Here is a 20885-nt window from a genome sequence, read left to right on the forward strand (position 1 = left end):
AAATCTCACAAAAAGGGGCTGTTCACAGTAATATAGCATTTCTACTTGTGACCAAATGCAGAATGTGAAGAGATTACCAAAAATTAAAAGTCAGGTTTGGGGAGATAGCTTAATTTATTACAATCTGGAAAAAAAATTGTTTTAGTTTGTGGTAAGAGTGCAAATTGGTTAAGATTTTATCTGAGTGTGGTTTGCAGATGGTAGCTTTCTTTCACCAACTGAATGGAATATGGCAGTGGTTCTCAAACTTTTGTCCTGGTGACCCCTTTCATATAGCAAGTCTCTGAGTGTGACACCCCCCTTATAAATTAAAAACACTTTTTAATATATTTAACACCATTATAATTGCTGGATGCAAAACAGAGTTTGGGGTGCAGGCTGACAGCTCGTGATCCCCCATATAATAACCTTGGGACCCCCTGTGGGGTCCTGATCCCCAGTTTGAGAACCCCTGCAATATGGCATCAGACCGTTGTTGTAATTGAGTCTTGCATTCTGCATCTGACTGCTGTTACTAATCCAAAACAATGAAACTATTTTTAGATTGGATTCGTGTAATGAATATAGTCTTAGTTCTGTGATGGATAAATGACTTGGCAATATCAAAGTTTGTAACAATAAACTGCAGCTTGATCAAACACCAAGGGGGAAGGGATAGCTCAGTGATTTGAGCATTGGCCTGCTAAACCCAGGGTTCTGAGTTCAATCCTTGAGGGGGGCCACTTAGGGATCTGGGGCAAAAATCAGTACTTGGTCCTGCTAGTGAAGGCAGGGGGCTGGACTCAATGACTTTTCAAGGTCCCTTCCAGTTCTAGGAGATAGGTATATTTCCTATTATTATTATACCACTGCATTAGCCCATGAGTGGTATTTTATGGAATAAGCAATATCCATCAAGATTCTTACTGACATTTACACCATCTGTTCAAAATTCCTATTCTGTCTGTCTTGATGCCCTCGTTATCAGTGATATGTACATCCTAAATGCAAGTACTGTAACAAAGCTCTTCCATTTAAATTTTGATGTTGCTGTTCTCCCACCAGATGTAAGTTGTACAGACAGCTTGTAAGCGGAATTTGTTGTCCAAAAAAAAAATGGTTGGAGAAAGAAAAAAAGGGATTCAAATAAACGAGAAAGTTATGCACATCCCTCTGTCCATCATATATTTAGAAACCGTAGGTTAGCCAGTTGCCTTAGTCAAGGAGCTTTAACTTGTGAGACTTACATTTTCACATGTGATCATCAAGTATGTCATTGATCCCAGCAGAAAAACGTGAGTCAATATTATTACATTGGCAGACTAAACCTGGATGGTTTCTCCAATACATTAGACACAAGCATGCCTTTCTTCAACAGGTGGTAAAGATTAATTACCTTCAGAGCCGGTGCAAGGAAGTTTCGTGCCCTAGGCGAAACTTCCACCTTGCGCCCCCCCAGCCCTGCAGCAGCTCCCCGCCCTGAAGTGTGCCCCCCGCCCCCGCGGCAGCTCCCCACCCTCTGGCCTGAGGAGCCCTGCGGTACCTCCCGACCCCAGCTCACCTCTGCTCCGTGTCCTCCCCGAGCATGCTGTCCTGCTCTAATTCTCCTCCCAGGCTTGTGGCGCCAAACAGCTGATTGGTGCCGCAAGCCTGGGAGGCAGGAGAAGTGAAGCAGCAACTGCGCAGTGGAACCCCTGGACTGCCGGTGGCAGGCTGACCCAGGGGCATGGGTGACAAGTTTGTAGAAATTTTGGTGGTGCCCAGAACCTGCACCCCCCAAACTCCGCCCCCACTTGCCTAAGGCTCTGGGAGGGGTTGGGGCAGGAGCTCTGGGGTGCAGGTCCTGGGCTGGGGATTAGGGTGCAGGAGGGGTGCAGGCTTTGGGATAGAGTTTGGGTGCTGGGTTGCAGGCTCGGGCTGGGCAGGAGGTGAGTGTGCAGGAGGGGGTGAGGGGGCAGGCTTTGGGATGGAGTTGGGTGCAGGCTCTGGCTGGGGGTGTAGGAAGGGGTGAGGGTGCAGGCTCTGAGGGGGAGTTCGGGGTAGGAGGAGTGCAGAGGGGATGAGGGTTGGGGCTGAGATGAGGGATCATGATGCAGGAAGGGCTCAGGGCTCGGGCAGAGGGCTGGGGTGTGGGATAGGCTGTGGGTGAGATGAGGGGTTCATGATGTGGGGTGGCTCAGGCTGAGGCAGAGGATAGGGTGCAGGGAGATGAGGATTGGGGCTGAGGATGAGGGTTTGTGCTGCAGGGGGCTCAGAGCTGGGGAGAGGATTTGGTGCTGGGATGACAATTGGGGCTGAGGATGAGGGATTCATGATGTGGGGGGCCCAGGCTGATGGAGAGGATTAGGGTGTGGGGGAGTGGTTTGAGGTTGTGACAGGTCAGGGCAGGCAGAAGCAACGTAAGGCAGCTGCCCTGCAATAGGAGATGGGGGGCGCTAGGACCCTGGGGCAGCAGACAGCAGTTCTGTGGGGAGCTGCTCTACTCCAGCAACAGAAGCAGGCAGGGAAGAGAGGCTGCGCTCCTGTCAGGCAGGGACCGGAGCAGGGCCCCCAGCACTGAATATTGTTGGTGCTTGAGCACCGCAAACATATAGAACCTGTCACCTAAGCCCTGTGCTGCTGCCGGCTGCCGCCGCGGCGCCTTGACCCAGGGGACACCCTGGGCTGCCGGCTGCCGCCGGCAGCTCAGACTCCCTCTCTGTCCCAGCAGCAGCGGCTGCTCAACCATTTAAAAAAAAATTTGGGGGCGCTTTTTGGCACCCCCAAATCTCGACGCCGTAGGCAACCGCCTAGTCTGCCTAAATGGTTGCACCGGCCCTGATTACCTTCATTTTGACATGTGGTATTACAGCATGTAGTCATTGTCATATCTTGTTATTGTGAATTGTCAGCATATGAGCAGGATGTAGAGGCATTATCTTTTCAAGGATTGCAAGTATCAGCACAAGGAAGATTTCTATGAATAAGTAGATGAGGTAGCTCTGGGCTGTATCTCCCAAGAATTCCTGTAGCATCTCTAGTGCATTACCTAGTGAAGATATGGCCTTGCTGTGGAAAATACATTTCATTTCTTGATCTCCAGTGTGTTCTTTGTGTGGGAAAGAGTATCTCCGTGCTCTTATAGGCAATATGAATTCCAATAAGTTACCAGCCAAACCTCATCCAGTGGCTCTGGATAATTGGGTATCATGGATGAGACTATCGTTCCTGCTTCAGCCGATTTGCACTGGGTAGAAAGGCCAGAGCAGTGTAAAGAGAACTCTAAAAGCCTTGTCTCCAGGCAAAGGAGAATTCCTCCAGTGCAGAGACTGAGGAGGACAGCTATAAAGCTGCCTTCTGAGGACTCTCCACTTAGAAAATACCCAGCTAAGAGCCCAGGTTAATTTTGCAGTGAAGACAGACATATATTTAGGTTTACATTTTCACAAGTGTTCACTGACTTGAGGGTCCCTTTGTCTTTGTGTGCCCTAATTGAAACACAGAGGGCCTGGATGTCAGAGGTTGATTTAAATGGGCAGTGTAGGTGTTCAGCAACAGAAAAGCATTGCCTAGGTGTTAAAAGTTGGCACCCAAAAACAGAGAGCATTTTTTACAAAGTAGGCCTTCCGTTATTTGTGCCTCTGTTTTACCTTCTGTACAATGTCACATTTCCCCATCTTTAAGGAATGTGGAGAGTCTTTCTTAATAGTATTGAAAAGTGCTTTGAGATCCGTGGATGGAAGCTGATGCTTAAAAGCATAACACCATATATCCTAGGCATTTGGTTAAACCAAACAAGGTGTATTGAGTGAAACATCTGGAAAGACAAACATTTACAAACATGTGATACACTAAACTAGCTATGAATGAACCATTCCACTCTGTTAGGTAAACAGCACATTGAAAAACATACAGAGGAAAAGGATGTGGAAAACAGTAGAGGGAGATAAGATTGAGAACATGCTGCATAATTTGTGTGTGTGTATCGTGATCTTTTTGCTTTTATCATTTTCTTGGTGGTTTTCTAGGCAGCTGCCTATTCAGCTTCTTGAAGGGTGAGTGGATCAGTGAAAGGCTTAACCAGCTACTCAGAGAAACAATTTCCTGGATTTTCTAATCATCATCTTATTCTCAGATGCCACTCTAGTTGCTGAATATTAAGGAATGATATAACTGCTTATCACATTATACTATTCATCCCATAAGCCTCTCTGCTTCGGTACCATCTGCTCATGGGAGTTCTTGAATGGGTGAAGATAAACCAGGAGAACCTCAGTTAAAAAAAAAAAAATTGAACCACAGAATAAATTGCTTGAAAAGAAATATTTGATACCAGTCATTGGGATTTAGGCCATGCAGTTTGCATCTGACAACTCTGACTTACCCAAAATGGTGTAACACAATTTACATTGGAATCCTAGATTGAAAGCTCCTTGGGGCAGAGACTGTCTTTTGTTCTGTGTTTGCACAGTGCCTAGCATAATGGAGCCCTGCTCTATAATGGAGGACTCTAGGCACCACTGCATTATAAATAATAATCCTGTTATGAAGATCAATAGGGTAACAGTTCACTTTTGTTTTACTAAATTATCTATAAAGGTAAATCTATCATCAATGAACTTCTCAAATCAAACATCTAACTCACTAAACCAGACATGCATTTTGCTTGGGCATAGCAAGTTTCATCAGATGTAAAACTCCCAGGCCAGTGAGAGAGATTATAACTGTCTGTCTCATATTGGCACTTTGACAAATTGTAATATTGTTTTTCTGAAGCCAGGTGACCTGGGAGGTTTGAAATCTTTTCCAACTTTTAAAACGTGAAAGGAAACCCAGAGAAATTGCTTCCATTCTGATCATTAAAACCAAATTCTCAATGACCATTACAAGTGAAGGGGCAAACTTGTAAGCACCCATAAGCAGTGGGGTTTTGGAAAATACTTTTGGTGCTTAGACCTTGAATGGTCCACTACAATGAGGGAAAATTAAAACCAAAGTCCCTGTATTGGGTACATTATATGAGCTTAAGTCCTAGTGTAAAATTAGGTTTAAACATCCTTTTTGTTAGTGAAGAATTTTAAGGCTCATTTGTGATATATGGAGGACACTTACACGTGTCTAAAGCTTATCCAATTGTATCCAGGACAGATTTGCAGACAAGTCTGCTAATTTATAAAATGTTCTGCTTTCAAACAATAATAACAATATTTTAAAATAAAGTGCTCTTTATATTCTCTGCTCTCTTCAGTAATGTCTCCTTGTTTGTCTTATTGCCTCAATGAGTTGCTTTAAAATATTACTTAAAACTAAATTTATCCCCACATGGATGTGGAAGCTCACTTTTAGTGTGTGTTCTGTTGACCCACCCCACTCAAGGATGTTTTGGGGCAGCTAGTTACCTCCTCCACTCAGCAAGTGACCAGACAGTATCCAACTGCCCAACCTTCCCCCGTTGCTCCTTTAAATAGTTCTCTAACACGTCCAACAAGCACTCCAAGCTGAAAAATCATCGGCCTCCTCCTCCTGGGTGAGTGACTGTGGACTTAATGCTGAGGTGCTAAATGCTGTCTGCTCCAAAAGTTGAGAGGCTCAGTAGCTTGCAGGGTCAGGTCCCAGATCCCTACCTCAGCTGCCAACCTAGGCCCCCTACCCACCTTTACTGCTGAACCTTTCTGGTTTTTGAAAGTAAAGTAATTTTCTAAGAGTTAACAAAGTAGAAATAACTGATGCTAGCAAGGTTGTGATAAATTCTGTGCATATCTATATGGCATGGCCTTTGTTACCAAGAAATGTATTAATATTATTATTGTTGTTTTATTACATCAAAAGCATGTCAATAATCTGTACTGTTTATTTGCAGGGGCTCGTGTCAATGCCAAGGACAATATGTGGCTGACCCCTCTTCATCGGGCTGTCGCCTCAAGGAGCGAAGTGAGTGAGGTTTGATTATCCCAGCAGTTGCATGCAAACAACATACCGAAAAAAATACCATTAGCACAATAAAGTACAAATGGGGACGGACACACACACAAACACACACACACACGGGAAAGGATTTTCTGATTGCAAAATCCTTTGCTCTTCACTAAAGCAAGAGTAATCAGCTACTGTCTGTGTGCCGTTCGTATTGTTAGCCTGCTGGATACTTGTGGTTTTCCACTTCTGTGTATCTGATTGTTTTCCCTAACATGATGCCTAATTTGAGTTACTGTAATACATGACTTTCAGCAGACAATCAGTAGATAGAATGATCTTGATGTAAGCAGGATATATTGTGCAGTGGTGCTGGTCTAATCACCACCTTAAGATGGTTAGACATAGTGGAGTGTAGGGAGGAGGTAAGAGGGAGGGATTGGAATGGGAGGGTGTGAATCTAGTGATCAGACAGGCTTCATATGTAGTTTGATTTGAGTAACTATTAAAGGCAACCATAAAGCTTCCTTTTAATTCCCCTGATTCACCCATAAAATAGAGTTAAGTCCATATTTTTTTCATTTGGCAACAAGAAATCTTTCAGCATCTCACTGTAGTGTTTTTCATTACTATCTCAAAAAATGAGGGATAATAATTATCAGAGAGAATAACCCAAGCATGACTGAATTTTCAAGTATACCATCATTCTGGGCTTCCATTTTTGGCCTCTTTGTGTATTTTTATCCTCTTAATATTGAGTCGACATGATGCACGCAACTGCAGACTGAACTGGCTGCTGAGAGGAGCATTTAAAAGAGCCATGAGCTGGCTGTCCTCCAGAAATTGATGGAATCACCTTCATAACAATCCCAATGCTTGCCAAGCCTGGAGGCAGGAATCCTTAGCTCATTTCTGAACTCAAGCATTGCTTAGCTACTAGCTGAGCTGCCTAGCTGCTGGCTTCCGATGAAGCCCACTGAAAGAAATAGCTAATAGAATACGAATGCTGTAAGGGAGTGAAATACAAAAAAAACACATTAAAAATAAAAGTCAGACATAAGCCTTCAATAACAGCCATAATCTTTATAATCCAGTAATTACAACCTATATGGTGTAGCTGTTTTAGATACAGGTGAATTGTATCTATTGTGACAGTCCTAGCTAAAAATGCATGGCTTACTGTGGCTTTGTGCCTCACCCTTAACCCTTTGCTGCTGAAAGCAAGTGAAGACTCTGTGCAGAGTTCCCATTAAGCAGCTTTCTTTTCCATAGTTCGGGTAATTCTAGCATCCCAAAAGAAATGATATCACAGGTACGGTATGTGAGAAAACAATAGAAAAAGTGAGCTGTCACCCATGTAAACTGGCTAATCTTAATTCAATGTATATATTTTTATAAAAATGTAATTTTCTTGTGTTCTTTTTCCTTTGCTAATTCTTGTTCGTGTGGAGGCCATTACTTTACTAACATTTTGAATGACATTTAGCATCATAAGATTTTTTTTAAATCCACTGCTCTTGGTACTGATGTCTTTGTGAAAATAAATCATTGCACGGGTTACCTGACAAATTTCCAATGTGAGTACCATAATACCAGATCAGTATCAGCCATCCACGGGGTTCTTGGGCCAAAAGCTGACTGTTAGGCCTAACTATTGTGATAGACACTGACATTCTGTCTCCCTGCAACCATTTAGAGTCTTACAACAACACATGCAAAAAAAATTTTATTGGATTTAAAACTCATTAAAACATAAAGTTGATATGAGGGATTTCAACTGGTTATTTAAAAAAATACAACCCCTCAAATGTATCTGTACTGGCTACTTCATGTATATATCAAATTTTAGCATCGTACAGTTAGAAGTGGTTGAGAGATTTCACTCTGATGATTGGATTATACTGCAAATGCTAAAAGAAATGTAAATGCAGAGTCCTAAGCAGTACCATTGTACTAAATATACGCATGGAAATTATGGTGGTAAAAAGGATATTTTATATCCTCAAAAGACAGATAATTAAAAGTTACGAGAAAAACACCTCCGTAAAGAATTGGAATAAAGTTAAGCTCCCTAGTGGAATGTAAGTGGAATACATATGTAGATGTAAATGAAAGTGGAATTAAAAAATTACCTACCAAGTCTTTTATTTATTTTATTTATTTATTTATTTTTACCTTCCAACACCTGTTTCTTTCTATCTCAAGAGTCAAATTTACATTCATTTTTCCATTGACTTCAAGTAGAATTTTGGTCCTAAAGCTGTACAAAGTGGATTTTCTTTTAGTAACTTTAAAGTAATTGGCCTGTAGTAGTAGTAAATAATAATGATAAAGAAACTTCTAAGAGCCTAACAATGATATATGATTATCCACACTTTAAGATAAGCAATCTCATTTACTGAGTAAATTAGCTATACACCAATTTATGGGATTGCTATAGAAGATGAAATTGCGGAAATCAATAGAGGACAAAAGACTAAAACTCTTACAGTAATAGTTGTAGCATCAGTCCAGGCTGTGTACGCTCTCCCAGGCACATGATGTATACGTACGTGATGTATTTGTTGTACATTAATAAAACTTTGCCTAGTCTTAATAGAAAACATTTCTCTATATGAAAAACAGTACTGTAGTGTATAGGAATATGGGTGTATCCCTTTAAATGGTTGTGACTTATAGTCAGTAAACATGGTTGTTTGGATCCCATTGTGCCCTCAATGGTTCCTTCATATTATGTTTGTGTAAAGAGCAAAAGACACAAAAAGTAAATTTTTGAGAGTCCTCTTTTAAGACATATATATTGCCTAAGGGCAATTGTTACTAAGAGCTGAAGAGAGCTGCTTGTAGCTTTTCCAACAGAAGAATGTTTTTCTATTGAAAATACTGTTTTCCTGTTGCAAACAGTTATGGGAACATACTGATTTTTGGTAAGTTTGAAATATTTGTTCAGGCTTTATTTCAATTATATTGTATTCTGCATTTTATAATATGAAGTCAGAATGAAATGTTTCAACCTTATCAAAAATGAAATGTTTTGGGAATATTTCATTTAACAAAAAATGCTGTGATTTCTACCTGTCTCATGTTTAAATGAAATTTTGAAATCTTGGAATTTCTCCCAGGATGAGAGCTCTAGAGCTGAGAGCATGCAGCTGGTCTGCATATCAAGCAATTTATTTAGATGCCTGGCCTTATTTTCTGTCTAAATTTGTCTTTCAACTTCCAGTTGCTGAAATAAGGTGCAAACTTTAAACGCTCAGAGTAATTAACCACTGGAATAATTTACATAAAGAAGGGATGGATTCTCCATAACTTGAAGTCTTTAGATCAGGACTGGGCATAGCTCAGTCAGAAACTATGGGAATGATGCATGAATTGTTGAGCTTGTCTTCATTGCAGTTAGCTGAACATAACATAAGACTGGCCATATTGAGTCAAACCAAAGGTCCATCTAGCCCAGTATCCTGTCTCTGACAGTGGTCAATGCCAGGTGCCCCAGAGGGAATGAACAGAACAGGTAATCACCAAGTGATCCATCCCCTGTTGTCCATTCCCAGCTTCTGGCAAACAGAGGCTAGGGATAGCTGAAGCTATAACTCATGTGTTGCCTCTACCCCATATGTCCACACAAATCTCTAGCTCAAGTTATGTTGCGCCTTAAACTCAAGCTAGTTATAGCCTGTTGGAGGTGGGTGGAAGCTTGAGTGCTGCTAATGCTCAATGCAGCAGCTTGAGTTAGAATTGATTAGCTGCTAATTCAGTCATTCTATGTAGCTTGTGTCTTGTTTCAGGGAGTGGACACTAGCTCAAGTGGAGTAGCTTGAGTTAATTGTTGCACTGAAGACGAACCCACGGTGTGAAATTTGATGGCTTGTGTTATGCAGCAGGTCAAATTAGATTATCATAGTATTCTTAGTGTCTCAATCTATGAATTGAGGCATCCACATTTTTAATTAATTAGGGGCCCCTTATTCCATGAGTAACAACTGCAGGATCAGGTCCCATTTTTACAATATATAGATTATGTACACAGATGGTAGCCTCAGATTCTGTCTTCATCTCCAAAGAATTTCAAGGGCACCAGGTGCTCTGATTTTCAGAGGTCTGGAGCACCCACAAATCCCACTGAAGTCATTGAGGGTGCTCAGCGCTTCTAAGAGTCAGACCACAATTACTGTGATACAATTGTTACATCTAACTTAATATGTGTAATACATGTGTGTTTGTGTATAATAGGAATATAAAATACACAAATAGTAGACACGTTAATAAACTGCTTATTCTTCCTTTATCTAAAGTGGTACAATTGTGTGAAGTGTGTGTGTGTGTGTGTAGAACTTTATCTAATACCTAGTTACGCTTTGTATAAATGCTGTTGTATAATTGTACTTTAACAAGAATATGTAGTACCATTATATATGCATTTGACAAGACAATGTGAGCTTTCTGGTCCTTTTGATATTTTTTAGAGCTAGATTATCCTTTGCTCAGGGTTGTAGCTAAAGAACCAAGTTACACTGCCCTTGCTGTAGTCTCATTCTGCCTGAGACACCCTTCTGAGACACAGTTCTCTGTTCAACTGTGAGATGTCTAAATATATTATCCCTCTCCCCCCACTTAAGTATGGGTAGTACATATTTCCTTGGTCAAGAGCTGTGCAATATCTCAACTGGAAAATATGTAGTTCAATTTTGTTGGTATATGCACTTACATTATCACTTGTAAAAACTAAGTTTTATCAAAAAGTAACAAAAAGCCAAAGAAATTCAGTGTTCCAGCTGAGACACTTGGCATAAACTCTGGCCACTGGAAAAGGAAAAGAGTGCTGATAGGAACTAAGAACATGAATGTCAGCTTAATCTGAGACTCTCACACTTTCTGAACCTGAAATTTTTCATCTGCACAATTAACTTGGATTTTTTTATTCTCTCTGTCCTGCTACCACTGCTACATGTAGCTATTTTGTCTCAACTTTACTGTCTAAATAGTGCTTCATTTATTTTATAGATAGATTCATCATACACTATACTTACCCCATTTTTTTTCAATTTCCGATACATTAAATACATTCATTTCCTCGAGTAGAACTTGGCTATAATGTCTGGTGTTAAAGGTCAGTGGACCTATCTGGCACGGACCCAACCTTGCAATTTTGCACACCCTAAAACCTAAAAGGGAAAGTTTTGTGTAGGCTAGAAATGCAAGACTCTGCCTTAAATGATAACAAATATATATGAAGAAAGTTAAATGTATCACAATAGGATGATGTAATACAAAGGCATTTGAATCAACAATTTTCACTTCCCTCACCTGGAATATTTTTGAATGATTGTCTCTGGTTGTCTTTTTCTCTGCTCGCATATGAGTTTCCTATGGCTACCAGTAACAGCCAAGAACCGTTTTTTCCCACACTTCACTGTATGATGTGTAGAGAGAGATGTTTATACATAGACATGCCCTATGTTTATTTTAATAGTTTATTTATAACTGTGCTTCTATTGCAGGAAGCAGTACAAGTATTGATTAAGCATTCAGCAGATGTTAATGCTCGGGACAAGAACTGGCAGACACCGTTGCATGTAGCAGCTGCAAACAAAGCAGTGAAGTGCGCAGAAGTAATCATCCCAATGCTGAGCAGCGTCAATGTCTCTGACAGAGGGGGACGGACAGCATTACACCATGCAGCTCTGAATGGCCACATTGAGGTAAGTGGCCTAGAAGCATTATTGATTGATTTTATGGCACAGTTGTCTATGTCAGAATTGACGATGAGTTCATGTATCTCTATATGACATAGTAGCTAGATATCTAACCTTCACTTATGAGAGACATTGGATCAACTTCTGCTCTCAGATACACTGGTGATGCCTAACTGAAGTCAGTGGGCTGACACTATTTGTAAATGCAAGCAAAATTTGGTCCAGTGTGTTATCCTGTATTTAACTGCCTGTGCAATACAGAAACTTATGGACACTATGAACTATGCAAAAATGGTTGAAGAAGCATTAATTATCTTATAAGAGGAATCCAAGTGTGTGGGATATGCAGAGGTCAATCATTGTGCTTTTCTAATTCGCTTTCTAGAAAATTTGTTTCTGGTTTAAAAATAGAACATGCTACTTCCATTTACCTTGCAGGGTTGTAGAGTAAGTCCTTCTACAGCAGAAGTTCCCAAACTAGAGGGGGTGCGCGATGTATTCTGGGGGTATGTGAGGAGCTTTTGGAAAAAAAAACTTTACTGCATGCATTTTACCTACTGTAATGAATTACTAGCTAAGCAGATTCCTCCAGATGCAAGGTGAGAGGGATAGCTCAGTGGTTTGAGCATTGGCCTCCTAAACCCAGGGTTGTGATTTCAGTCATTGAGGGGGTCATTTAGGGAACTGGGGTAAAAATCTGTTTGGGGATTGGTCCTGCTTTGAGCAGGGGGTTGGACTAGATGACCACCTGAGGTCCCTTCCAACCCTGATATTCTATGATCAGGTCTTCAGATGGTGCTGTGCAGTTGACTCTAGGTGGTGCCATGCATTTTGATGGATTCCTCTTAAGCTTACCTAGTGTTATGCAAAGTAGTTGCCATCTGTACGTTAAACCATTTGCTACAATGCGATGTGCACATTTAATTGTAAGCATCGACCACAATCACAGTTTTGCTTTTTTGCTCTTATTACAGTGGATCGTTGGCTCTGTTTCGATCAATGTCTTACTGTTTTTAATATTTAGTGAGAGTCGCATGTTGATTTCTTTTATCAGTATATGTACTTGTGTGATGGGAGAGGGGCATAAATTATTACAAACACAAAGAAGGGGGACGCGATCAGGTAAGTTTGAGAACCACTGCTCTCCAGTATTCACTAAACCAGGGGTTCTCAACCTTTTTCTTTCAGAGCCCCCCCTCCCATGCCAACATGATATAAAAACTCCATGGCCCACCTATGCCACAACTGGTTTTCTGCATACAAAAGCCAGGGCTGGCGTTAGGAGGTAGCAAGAAGGGCAGTTGCCTAGGGCCCCACACCATAGGGCCCCCACGAAGCTAAGTTGCTCAGGCTTTCACTTCAGGCCCTGGGCTTCAGCTCCATGCGGTTGGGCTTCAGCTTTCTGCCCTGGACCCCAGCAATTCTAATGCTGGCCCTGCTTGGAGGACCCCCTGACACCTGCTCACTGCCCCCCAGGGGGCCGCGGACCCCTAGTTGAGAACCACTGCACTAAACAATCACACCATTATAAATTGAAAGCCACTGTATTAAGGTCCTGATCCCAGCGCAGAGATTCATTGACATCAGGATGTAGGCCAGTGGTTCTCAGCCTGCAGGCTGCTTGTGGCCCAATCAGCGCACAGCTGTGGCCCATGTGATATCCTCAGGGCCATACTGGTAGTATATATAGTGTGTGGATGCAGCCCACGTAACACACAGAGAGCTGCATATGTGGGCCACAAACGTAAATAGGTTGAGAATCTCTGCTCTAGGCCTAAGCATGGAATAAAAATCTCCAACTGAGATTGATACAATTGACAAAAAATCTGAAGTTGATTTACTGTGTTGTAATTTACAAAAAGTAGCCTACAGGTATTTGCTATAAAAGGGTTATAGAGACTGGCCTTTTAAAAGTTTTATATTTTAGGAAACTATATTATTTATCATTTTAACATGTGTGACTTTCTTTGATGTAATGCCGTTTAAGGGTAGAGTGTAATAAAGCGCATAACTCATAACAGATTAAATAGTTTTAATAAAATCTGTGATTCATTTCTCTGAGTTATCGAAAAGCTTAAAGTGCTGTATGTTGTACAATCAAATTGTTTTGTGTGTTTTGCTTATCCTTATATTAATGTCTGGATGGTGCTGGGAGATCTGGAACTTTTTACCTTTCGTCATCACAACTAAAGCTTTGTACTTTCTGCTATTTATTTGCTGGCATATATGAAATGAATTGTCTCAGTCCGGTTGCCAGTGGGCAGATGGTGACTTCAAGCAAGCCAGGATTGAGATAGTTAATAGCAAATGGCACACTTGTTGGCAGTGTCATCAGAGGGAACAAGGACAGAAGGCTCGATCATGCTAGGTATGGAGAATTGGCCCCAGTCTAGCAAAGTATTTAAGTGTGTAGTTAACTTTAAGTACATGAATAATACCATTGATGTTAAAGTTTACTCATATGCTTAAAATTAAGCAGATACTTAAGTGCTTTCCTAGCTCAAGGCCCAGCACCTTGCAGGATTGAGTCCTGAATAAGCATGAAGACTGAATTATCCTTTCACCTTTAGAATGTTGTCCCTGTCGCTCGGGATTGAGGTCTATTGAAACGGTAGCATGTAAAAGCGTGCAGTGCTGCTGCTCATGCCGGTTTCTGATTCCAGAGTGTCTCTCAGTGTTGTGAATCCAGCACCTTTCACAATCACTAAATCCACTCGGTTTAAAAAAAATTAAAGTATTGAAAAAGTTGCAATGTAGAACTATAATATCCAAATGACAACCGACTCTTACCATGGTTGCAACCAGCTTGTTTCAGGTGAGGCTGGGCCAGGCTGGGGAGTTCTAGTGCCTTTTACAAAAAAAGCATACATTTTTAATTATTAGTTTAATTAAACTACAGTTTCCTGGAAGTGATTTTTAAATTATCTCTAATTTTCAGGCTCAAGTTTTCCTGCATAACTTATGCTCATATCACACAAAGGCAAGTGTGATTTGCTCAGCAATTCACAACGATGTATTACCCTCCGACGCAAGTGTTACATCCAGGGTGATAGCATTATTTGATAGACTGATCTGTTGTAAATGGAATACGTGGCTGAAACAAAGATTTATTTTTCATTGTTGTTTTAGATGGTGAACTTGCTTTTAGCCAAAGGGGCAAACATCAATGCTTTTGACAAAAAGGACAGGAGAGCTATTCATTGGGCAGCATATATGGGTAAGAACCATGTTGTAGTTTGTTTTATTACTAAAGTACCGACAGTGTGCTCTGTATTACACCAGACCCAGTTCCTCCCATGGAAAATGAAAGTTGTAATTACATTGATTAAGGCTATGGGTTCAGGTCATCAGCTGGTATCATAGACACAGCTCCGTTGATTTCAATGGAACTACACGGATTCATAGCAGCTGAGAGTCTGGCCCAAAGTGTCCATCTAACACATCCTGTATATTTTTTTCATATTACTTTTTTTTTAATCTCATCTTCTCTCCTGACTTTAATTCCAGCCTCAAATATAGTTGGTATGAAAAATACAAATTCAACTCTCCTTTCCACAATTAGCGGTAGCATGGATTTCAGTAAGAACTCTGTTAGGAAAAAGTGTATTAACTACATTTGTATTAGTCATTTTATCTATTTGTCTCTCTATTCAGAACAAGTTGGGTTACTATGTAGTGGTAAAGTCCTATATAATCATTTCCACTCTTAATTGTCTTCCTTCGTCACAAGGCGGGAAAAATGACTTGATTCATGCATTCACATCATTGCCAATGTTCAGCAAATTTGCTTTTTAAATTAATAATTGACCATATCTTCCCATCCATTTAAAAAAATAATATGTGCCATAGAATTCAGTGGGAGCTCTGCTGTAAAAATGGTAGAAATACAGGGACCATAATGTTGGCCAGTGCTGTGCATGCCCTCGCACAATTCTACCCCCACATCCTCTGATCTGCAATTCCTGGGCTCTCAAACTGACTGCCACTGTACCTTCACGTCTGACCTGTAACATTCACTTTAATTCTAATCTTGGTCCCTTAATGGAAACAAGTCATTTTCAAACTGTGGGAAAATGTAGTATAGTTTTTGTGAAGCCCACCTATTGAATGAGAAGGCTGGCCTCTGACCTAGACTGGGATTTGAACTTTGCTCTGGAGAGATGGAAGATTTTCCAGCCTTTGCAGCATGCAGATTGTATGACACAGAAGTAAGGTTGGGACTCAGGCATGTGTAAATATCATGGCTCTTTGCATATTTTGAGGTTAATAATGAAAAATTTGTGTGTGTGGGGGTCATGTTTACTTACTACACTTGCTCACCTATGACATGATCTAAGCTCACTGGAGTCAATGGAAAGTCTCTCACATTTGGTTTCAAAATTCTTGGGATCAACCCCTTGACTGAGGTGGCCTAGTTATGTCCTCCATAATAGAGGAAAACTCAGTCTTAACCAGGTAGTAGGCACAGTGTGGTCAGGGTCACCAAAGAGGCTAGTTAAATGCTATGCACTTATGGCCTAGTCAGGAGATTCATTTAGTCAGAGCAATTGCCAGAAAGATGACCACAGAAAGGACCTGGCAGCTGAATCAATAGATGGCATTGACAGAACCCTCTTCTGGGAATCTTTCAGTGCTGTCAGGCTGGTATGCTTACTCTCCCTTCTATTAATGGGGGAGTAGTGTGTGAACAGAGTATGAAAGGGTAAAGAGAATAATGGGGAACCTGTTCACTGGGCAGGGAGTTGACACATTTTTCAAGACACACACTCATTTCATCTGGATTCATTAATGAGAAGTGGTGCTAGTGTATGCTGTGCCTGCTTGGTGTGGCAGTCTGTCCCTGTCATAACTATAAAGGGAAGGGTACACCCCTCCTGTATACTATACTGTAAAATCCCTCCTGGCCAGAGGCACCAAAATCCTTTTACCTGTAAAGGGTTAAGAACCTCAGGTAACCTAGCTGACACCTGACCCAAAGGATCAATAACGGGATAAAATACTTTCAAACCTTGGGGGCGGGGGTTGGGCTTTTGTTTGTGCTCTTTGTTTTGGTGGGGTTTGCTCTTGGGACTAAGAGGGACCAGACCTCAATCCATGTTCTCCAAATCTTTCTGAACAAGTCTCTCATATTTCAGACTTGGCAGTAATGGCCAGACAGGGCATATTTGTTTATTTTTGTTTTCTCAACTTGTGAATTTTACCTTTGCTAGAGGGGGGTTTATCCCTGTTTTGTTGTAACTTTGAAATGTACCAGGTTTAACCTAAGCTGATAGAAATAACCTAGGGGGCTTTCATGTGGGTCCCCACATCTGTACCCTAGAGTTCAGAGTGGGGAAGGAACCCTGACAGTCCCCATCTAGTGGTGGCTATGCCAGCTAGAGACGGATTAACCTGCTACAACCGTGGCTGACAGAGGTGTGTTTTTTAGGTCAGGCAGTAGAGGCTGATGCATTAAAATCGAGAGCTCTCAGGTTTGATCTCCGCTGCCCACTCCAAGTGGTGGCCTGTAGAGTAGGTGAAGTAGTTCAACCTGTGGTAAGACCAGCAACATATTTTAGCCCAAGAAATGTTGTAAACTGGAGGGATAAGCGACATTGAACTGAATTTTTACATCCGGAGCCAGTTTTATCCCTGGCTGCCAGAATGAGGCATTACTGACTAACTTGAGTCACAAAAAACTGGATGGAAATCTTGGAAAGAGGCATTCCGTATCCTCAGCTTCTGTAGCAGGCTCATCAGTCTCTACCTGGCCAAGCCACTGCTAGAAGAGGACAGAGTGCCACACCGAGCAGGCATGGCTGATGCTAGGATTAAGAATACTTTCTTGCAAAATGAGCCATCTGTGGGAGCAATTATGAAGCAGCAGCAAAAAGAACAGTGAGTTAGGAAGAAGGCAGTAATTTGAGTAAATTACACTGTAGGAGCATATAGGTCACTGATGATTTCCGTTCCCCCATCTTTTAAAGGCCACCTGGAGGTTGTTGCCTTGCTGATTAACCATGGTGCTGAGGTGACTTGTAAGGACAAAAAGGGTTACACTCCACTTCATGCTGCTGCATCCAATGGGCAGATTAATGTAGTAAAACACCTTCTTAATCTAGGTGTAGAGGTAAGTAGCAATTGGTATTTTAAACAAAAGCCACAAAATATTGAGGTTTGTGTCACTATTTGTAATCTTTTTATATACTTAATCATGGAAATTCCCTGCTTCCCTGGCTTTTGTTCACCTATTTATTTGGAGATTTTGTCTGCCTGGCGTTGCTGCTACAGACATTGGCAGAGTTTTTGAAGAAACCATTCCCCATTCTCTGGATTACGGAATCTGTCTCACACATTGTACAGATTTCTAGGCCCAAATGCTGTGTACAATAGTTGCCAAGAGTTGCAAATTTTGTGTGTGATCATCTGAGTGTCCATTCCCCAGCAGACTAAAATTTCTCGCAGGGACTAATAATCCCATGAAATTGGGGAACATACAGCATTTGTGTCTGGGAAGTGGGGATAATGACTTGTGCCGTAGTCTCCTTGACTTTATAGTATGTCATTGTTTACCTTGCTTCAGCTAATTTTGTAGAAAAACTAATTTCTACACAAACAATTCAGAAAAGTCTGTATCTAAGATTTTCTTAATACCTTTATTATACTATGGCATTGAGTATTGGTTTCTTATTAGAATGCAGTATAAAAGACTGTGGTTTCTTTGCCCTCCTGCCCCTCCCCCAAGAAATCTGCAGAGACAGACCTGAAGTCTGGCTTGTCACTAAAATGAAACCACAATAATTATTTTTAAAGGAACCTGAACTTATTATTTTTCCTGCTTTCCCTCTTGGATGTAACAGCTTTCCAGTTTATTTTTAGTTTCATTGTCATCATCAGTCTTTAGCTTTACATTGATTGACTTTAAAAATTGGCACCAGGGCAAAAAGTTAATAATAAAAGCAAAGCATTCAGAATGAAGCGTTACTGGGGTATATTGTTATCGATGAAATTTGCTTATGAACACAGACCCGTGACAATTCAAGCCTCCACCTATTTCCACTTACAGTGTGCAGTGCATTATGTAAAGCAGTGATACTTAGACTGTGGCTCTCAAGCCGCAAGTGGCTCTGGAGGGTGTCTCCTGTGGCTCTTTGCAGCACATGATATTAAAACACTGTGTGATTTTAATAATTAACCAATCAGGGTGCTTTTACTATGTTATTAATCAATTAAGTTATGAACTTGCTCTATGTTATTAACTTATTTGCTATAAGAATAATATATGTATATAGTCTAGATAGATATAAACTAAGTATTTCCCCTGTCATTCACACTATTGTGACTCTTTTGGGTAATGTTGGTCTCTAATTTGGCTCATGAACCACTGAGGTCTGAGTATCATTGTTAAAAAAGCCATGAGCTGACGTCTGTAATTTTAACTATACGTTCTTGTCTCATTGCAGATTGATGAAATGAATGTCTACGGAAATACTGCGCTCCACATTGCGTGTTACAATGGTCAGGATTCAGTAGTTAATGAGTTGATTGACTATGGTGCTAATGTTAATCAGCCTAATAACAGTGGATTTACCCCTTTGCATTTTGCTGCTGCCTCCACTCATGGAGCTTTGTGTCTTGAACTGCTAGTGAATAATGGAGCAGATGTTAATATTCAGGTACAGCTTATCTTTCATCTCTTCAATTTTAACTACCTAAATATATACATACCCTTTTGGTTTAAAATCTCTGCATGCCACAAGAGGCTGCAAGTGAGAATAACATAGTGCAGTGTTACTGGAAATTCTTCAGGAAATTGGCTGATGGAATAGCACAGTGATGCTGGGAGTTTGAATTATGTTTTCTTCATGGGAAGCTTACAGTATCTTGATTGATATGATATAATGGCACCTGAAAGTCCAGGCCAATCAGTTTCTGAGGACTTGCACGGTTACTTAACTACAATCCCAGAAGTGCCATCAAGACCACATCCAGTGGGCTACAGTTATCACAGAAACTATTATTTTGGGTATTCCCCCCCAAAATATGTTCAACACAATTCTGCATGTTCCTTTGGGCTTCTGTCCAGTAGTGTAAATGTCAGGTACAGTCCTAGCACAATAGGGCCCCAATCCTGATTGAGACCTCTATATGCTGTTGTAGCACAAATACTGCTTTAGTGATAATGATGATCAGGGAATTCTGACTCCAACCCAGGAGCCAGAAGAGAGGATTCTATTGCTTTATTTGTGACTGACTTGTGGAGTGACCTCTGGCAAGTCACTTAGATCTGTGCCTCAGTTTCCTCATCTGGAAAATGGAAATAATAGTACTTACCCACCTTTGTAAAGTTTTTTAAATTAATAGATGCTCAATAATAAGTATTATTTTATTAAAATAAAGCTGGGAATTGCATTTGAAAATGAATCCAAAACCTGATTCAAATAAACAAGGGATGGTTTGAGTCATCAGGTTTAACATCCTTCCTCTGTTCCTCTTCAGGCTCCATGTCAATATTCCTAGACAGAGGTCCTTTCCATTGGCTCCAAAACTTTGACCATTAGACATTATACCTTTCCTTAACTGTTTGCACCTGCTTTCTAATGGTCTTTGATGGACATCCAATTTTTCGTAGGGGGGCAGTTTATTAACCAAAGCTCGTTTCTTTATGTAGTGGGCTGCATTTTAATGTGTGTCTATTTAAATTGCCAAATAGTTTGTATTTGTTTACACTTTCCAGGGACTGCTGAAACTTAACTCTGTGTTATTCCTGGCTTTTCCCCCAAGCAATATGGAAGATAACGAAATACTGTGAGAATTATTCATATGCTTAGAAAGTAAATAACACTCAGGAATAGATCACTTATCCATTAACAATTTGGACCATGCACCCCGCATTGGTGGAATGTGTCTGAAAATTTATTCGCAACAGCCATTGCCTTATTTCCCACTCCTGTTGCTGAAAAAGGTCTGACACCTACAGAAAAAAGGCATTCTGAATGTATTTTCATATGAATCTTGGGGTCAGTCATACAGCCCTTTAAAGTTGATGGGAGTTTGGTCTGAGTAAGAACTACAGGATTGAACTCTAGTTACTTTTATTATTTCAAGCTGTTGATAGTACTGTATTTGAGAAACTCTGCATTGATGGCATTACTTTATACTGTAGGTAAGTGTCTTTCGTTTTGTTTTTGTTAGAGTAAAGATGGCAAGAGTCCACTGCACATGACAGCTGTCCACGGGAGGTTCACACGATCGCAAACCCTCATTCAGAATGGTAAATTGTCTTTCTGATTCTTAATTAATTCGTCAGCAATGATCTGCTCAGATCTTTTTCCA

The 20885-nt window shown here is 40.8% G+C and overlaps 1 protein-coding gene across 1 annotated transcript in view; it reads left to right on the forward strand.

Annotated features, from left to right (window-relative positions):
* The window catches only part of ANKRD44 (ankyrin repeat domain 44), a 228991-nt gene that overhangs the window by 120406 nt on the left and 87700 nt on the right, over positions 1 to 20885 (forward strand). The window contains exons 4-9 of the mRNA XM_075069823.1: positions 5819 to 5889; positions 11376 to 11576; positions 14700 to 14787; positions 17537 to 17679; positions 19013 to 19225; positions 20745 to 20823. Coding sequence (XP_074925924.1) covers positions 5819 to 5889; positions 11376 to 11576; positions 14700 to 14787; positions 17537 to 17679; positions 19013 to 19225; positions 20745 to 20823 — 795 coding nt within the window. The remainder of the gene's footprint in view (positions 1 to 5818; positions 5890 to 11375; positions 11577 to 14699; positions 14788 to 17536; positions 17680 to 19012; positions 19226 to 20744; positions 20824 to 20885) is intronic.

This window comes from Chelonoidis abingdonii, chromosome 10 (assembly GCF_003597395.2).
Source record: "Chelonoidis abingdonii isolate Lonesome George chromosome 10, CheloAbing_2.0, whole genome shotgun sequence".
Lineage (NCBI taxonomy): Eukaryota > Metazoa > Chordata > Testudines > Testudinidae > Chelonoidis > Chelonoidis abingdonii.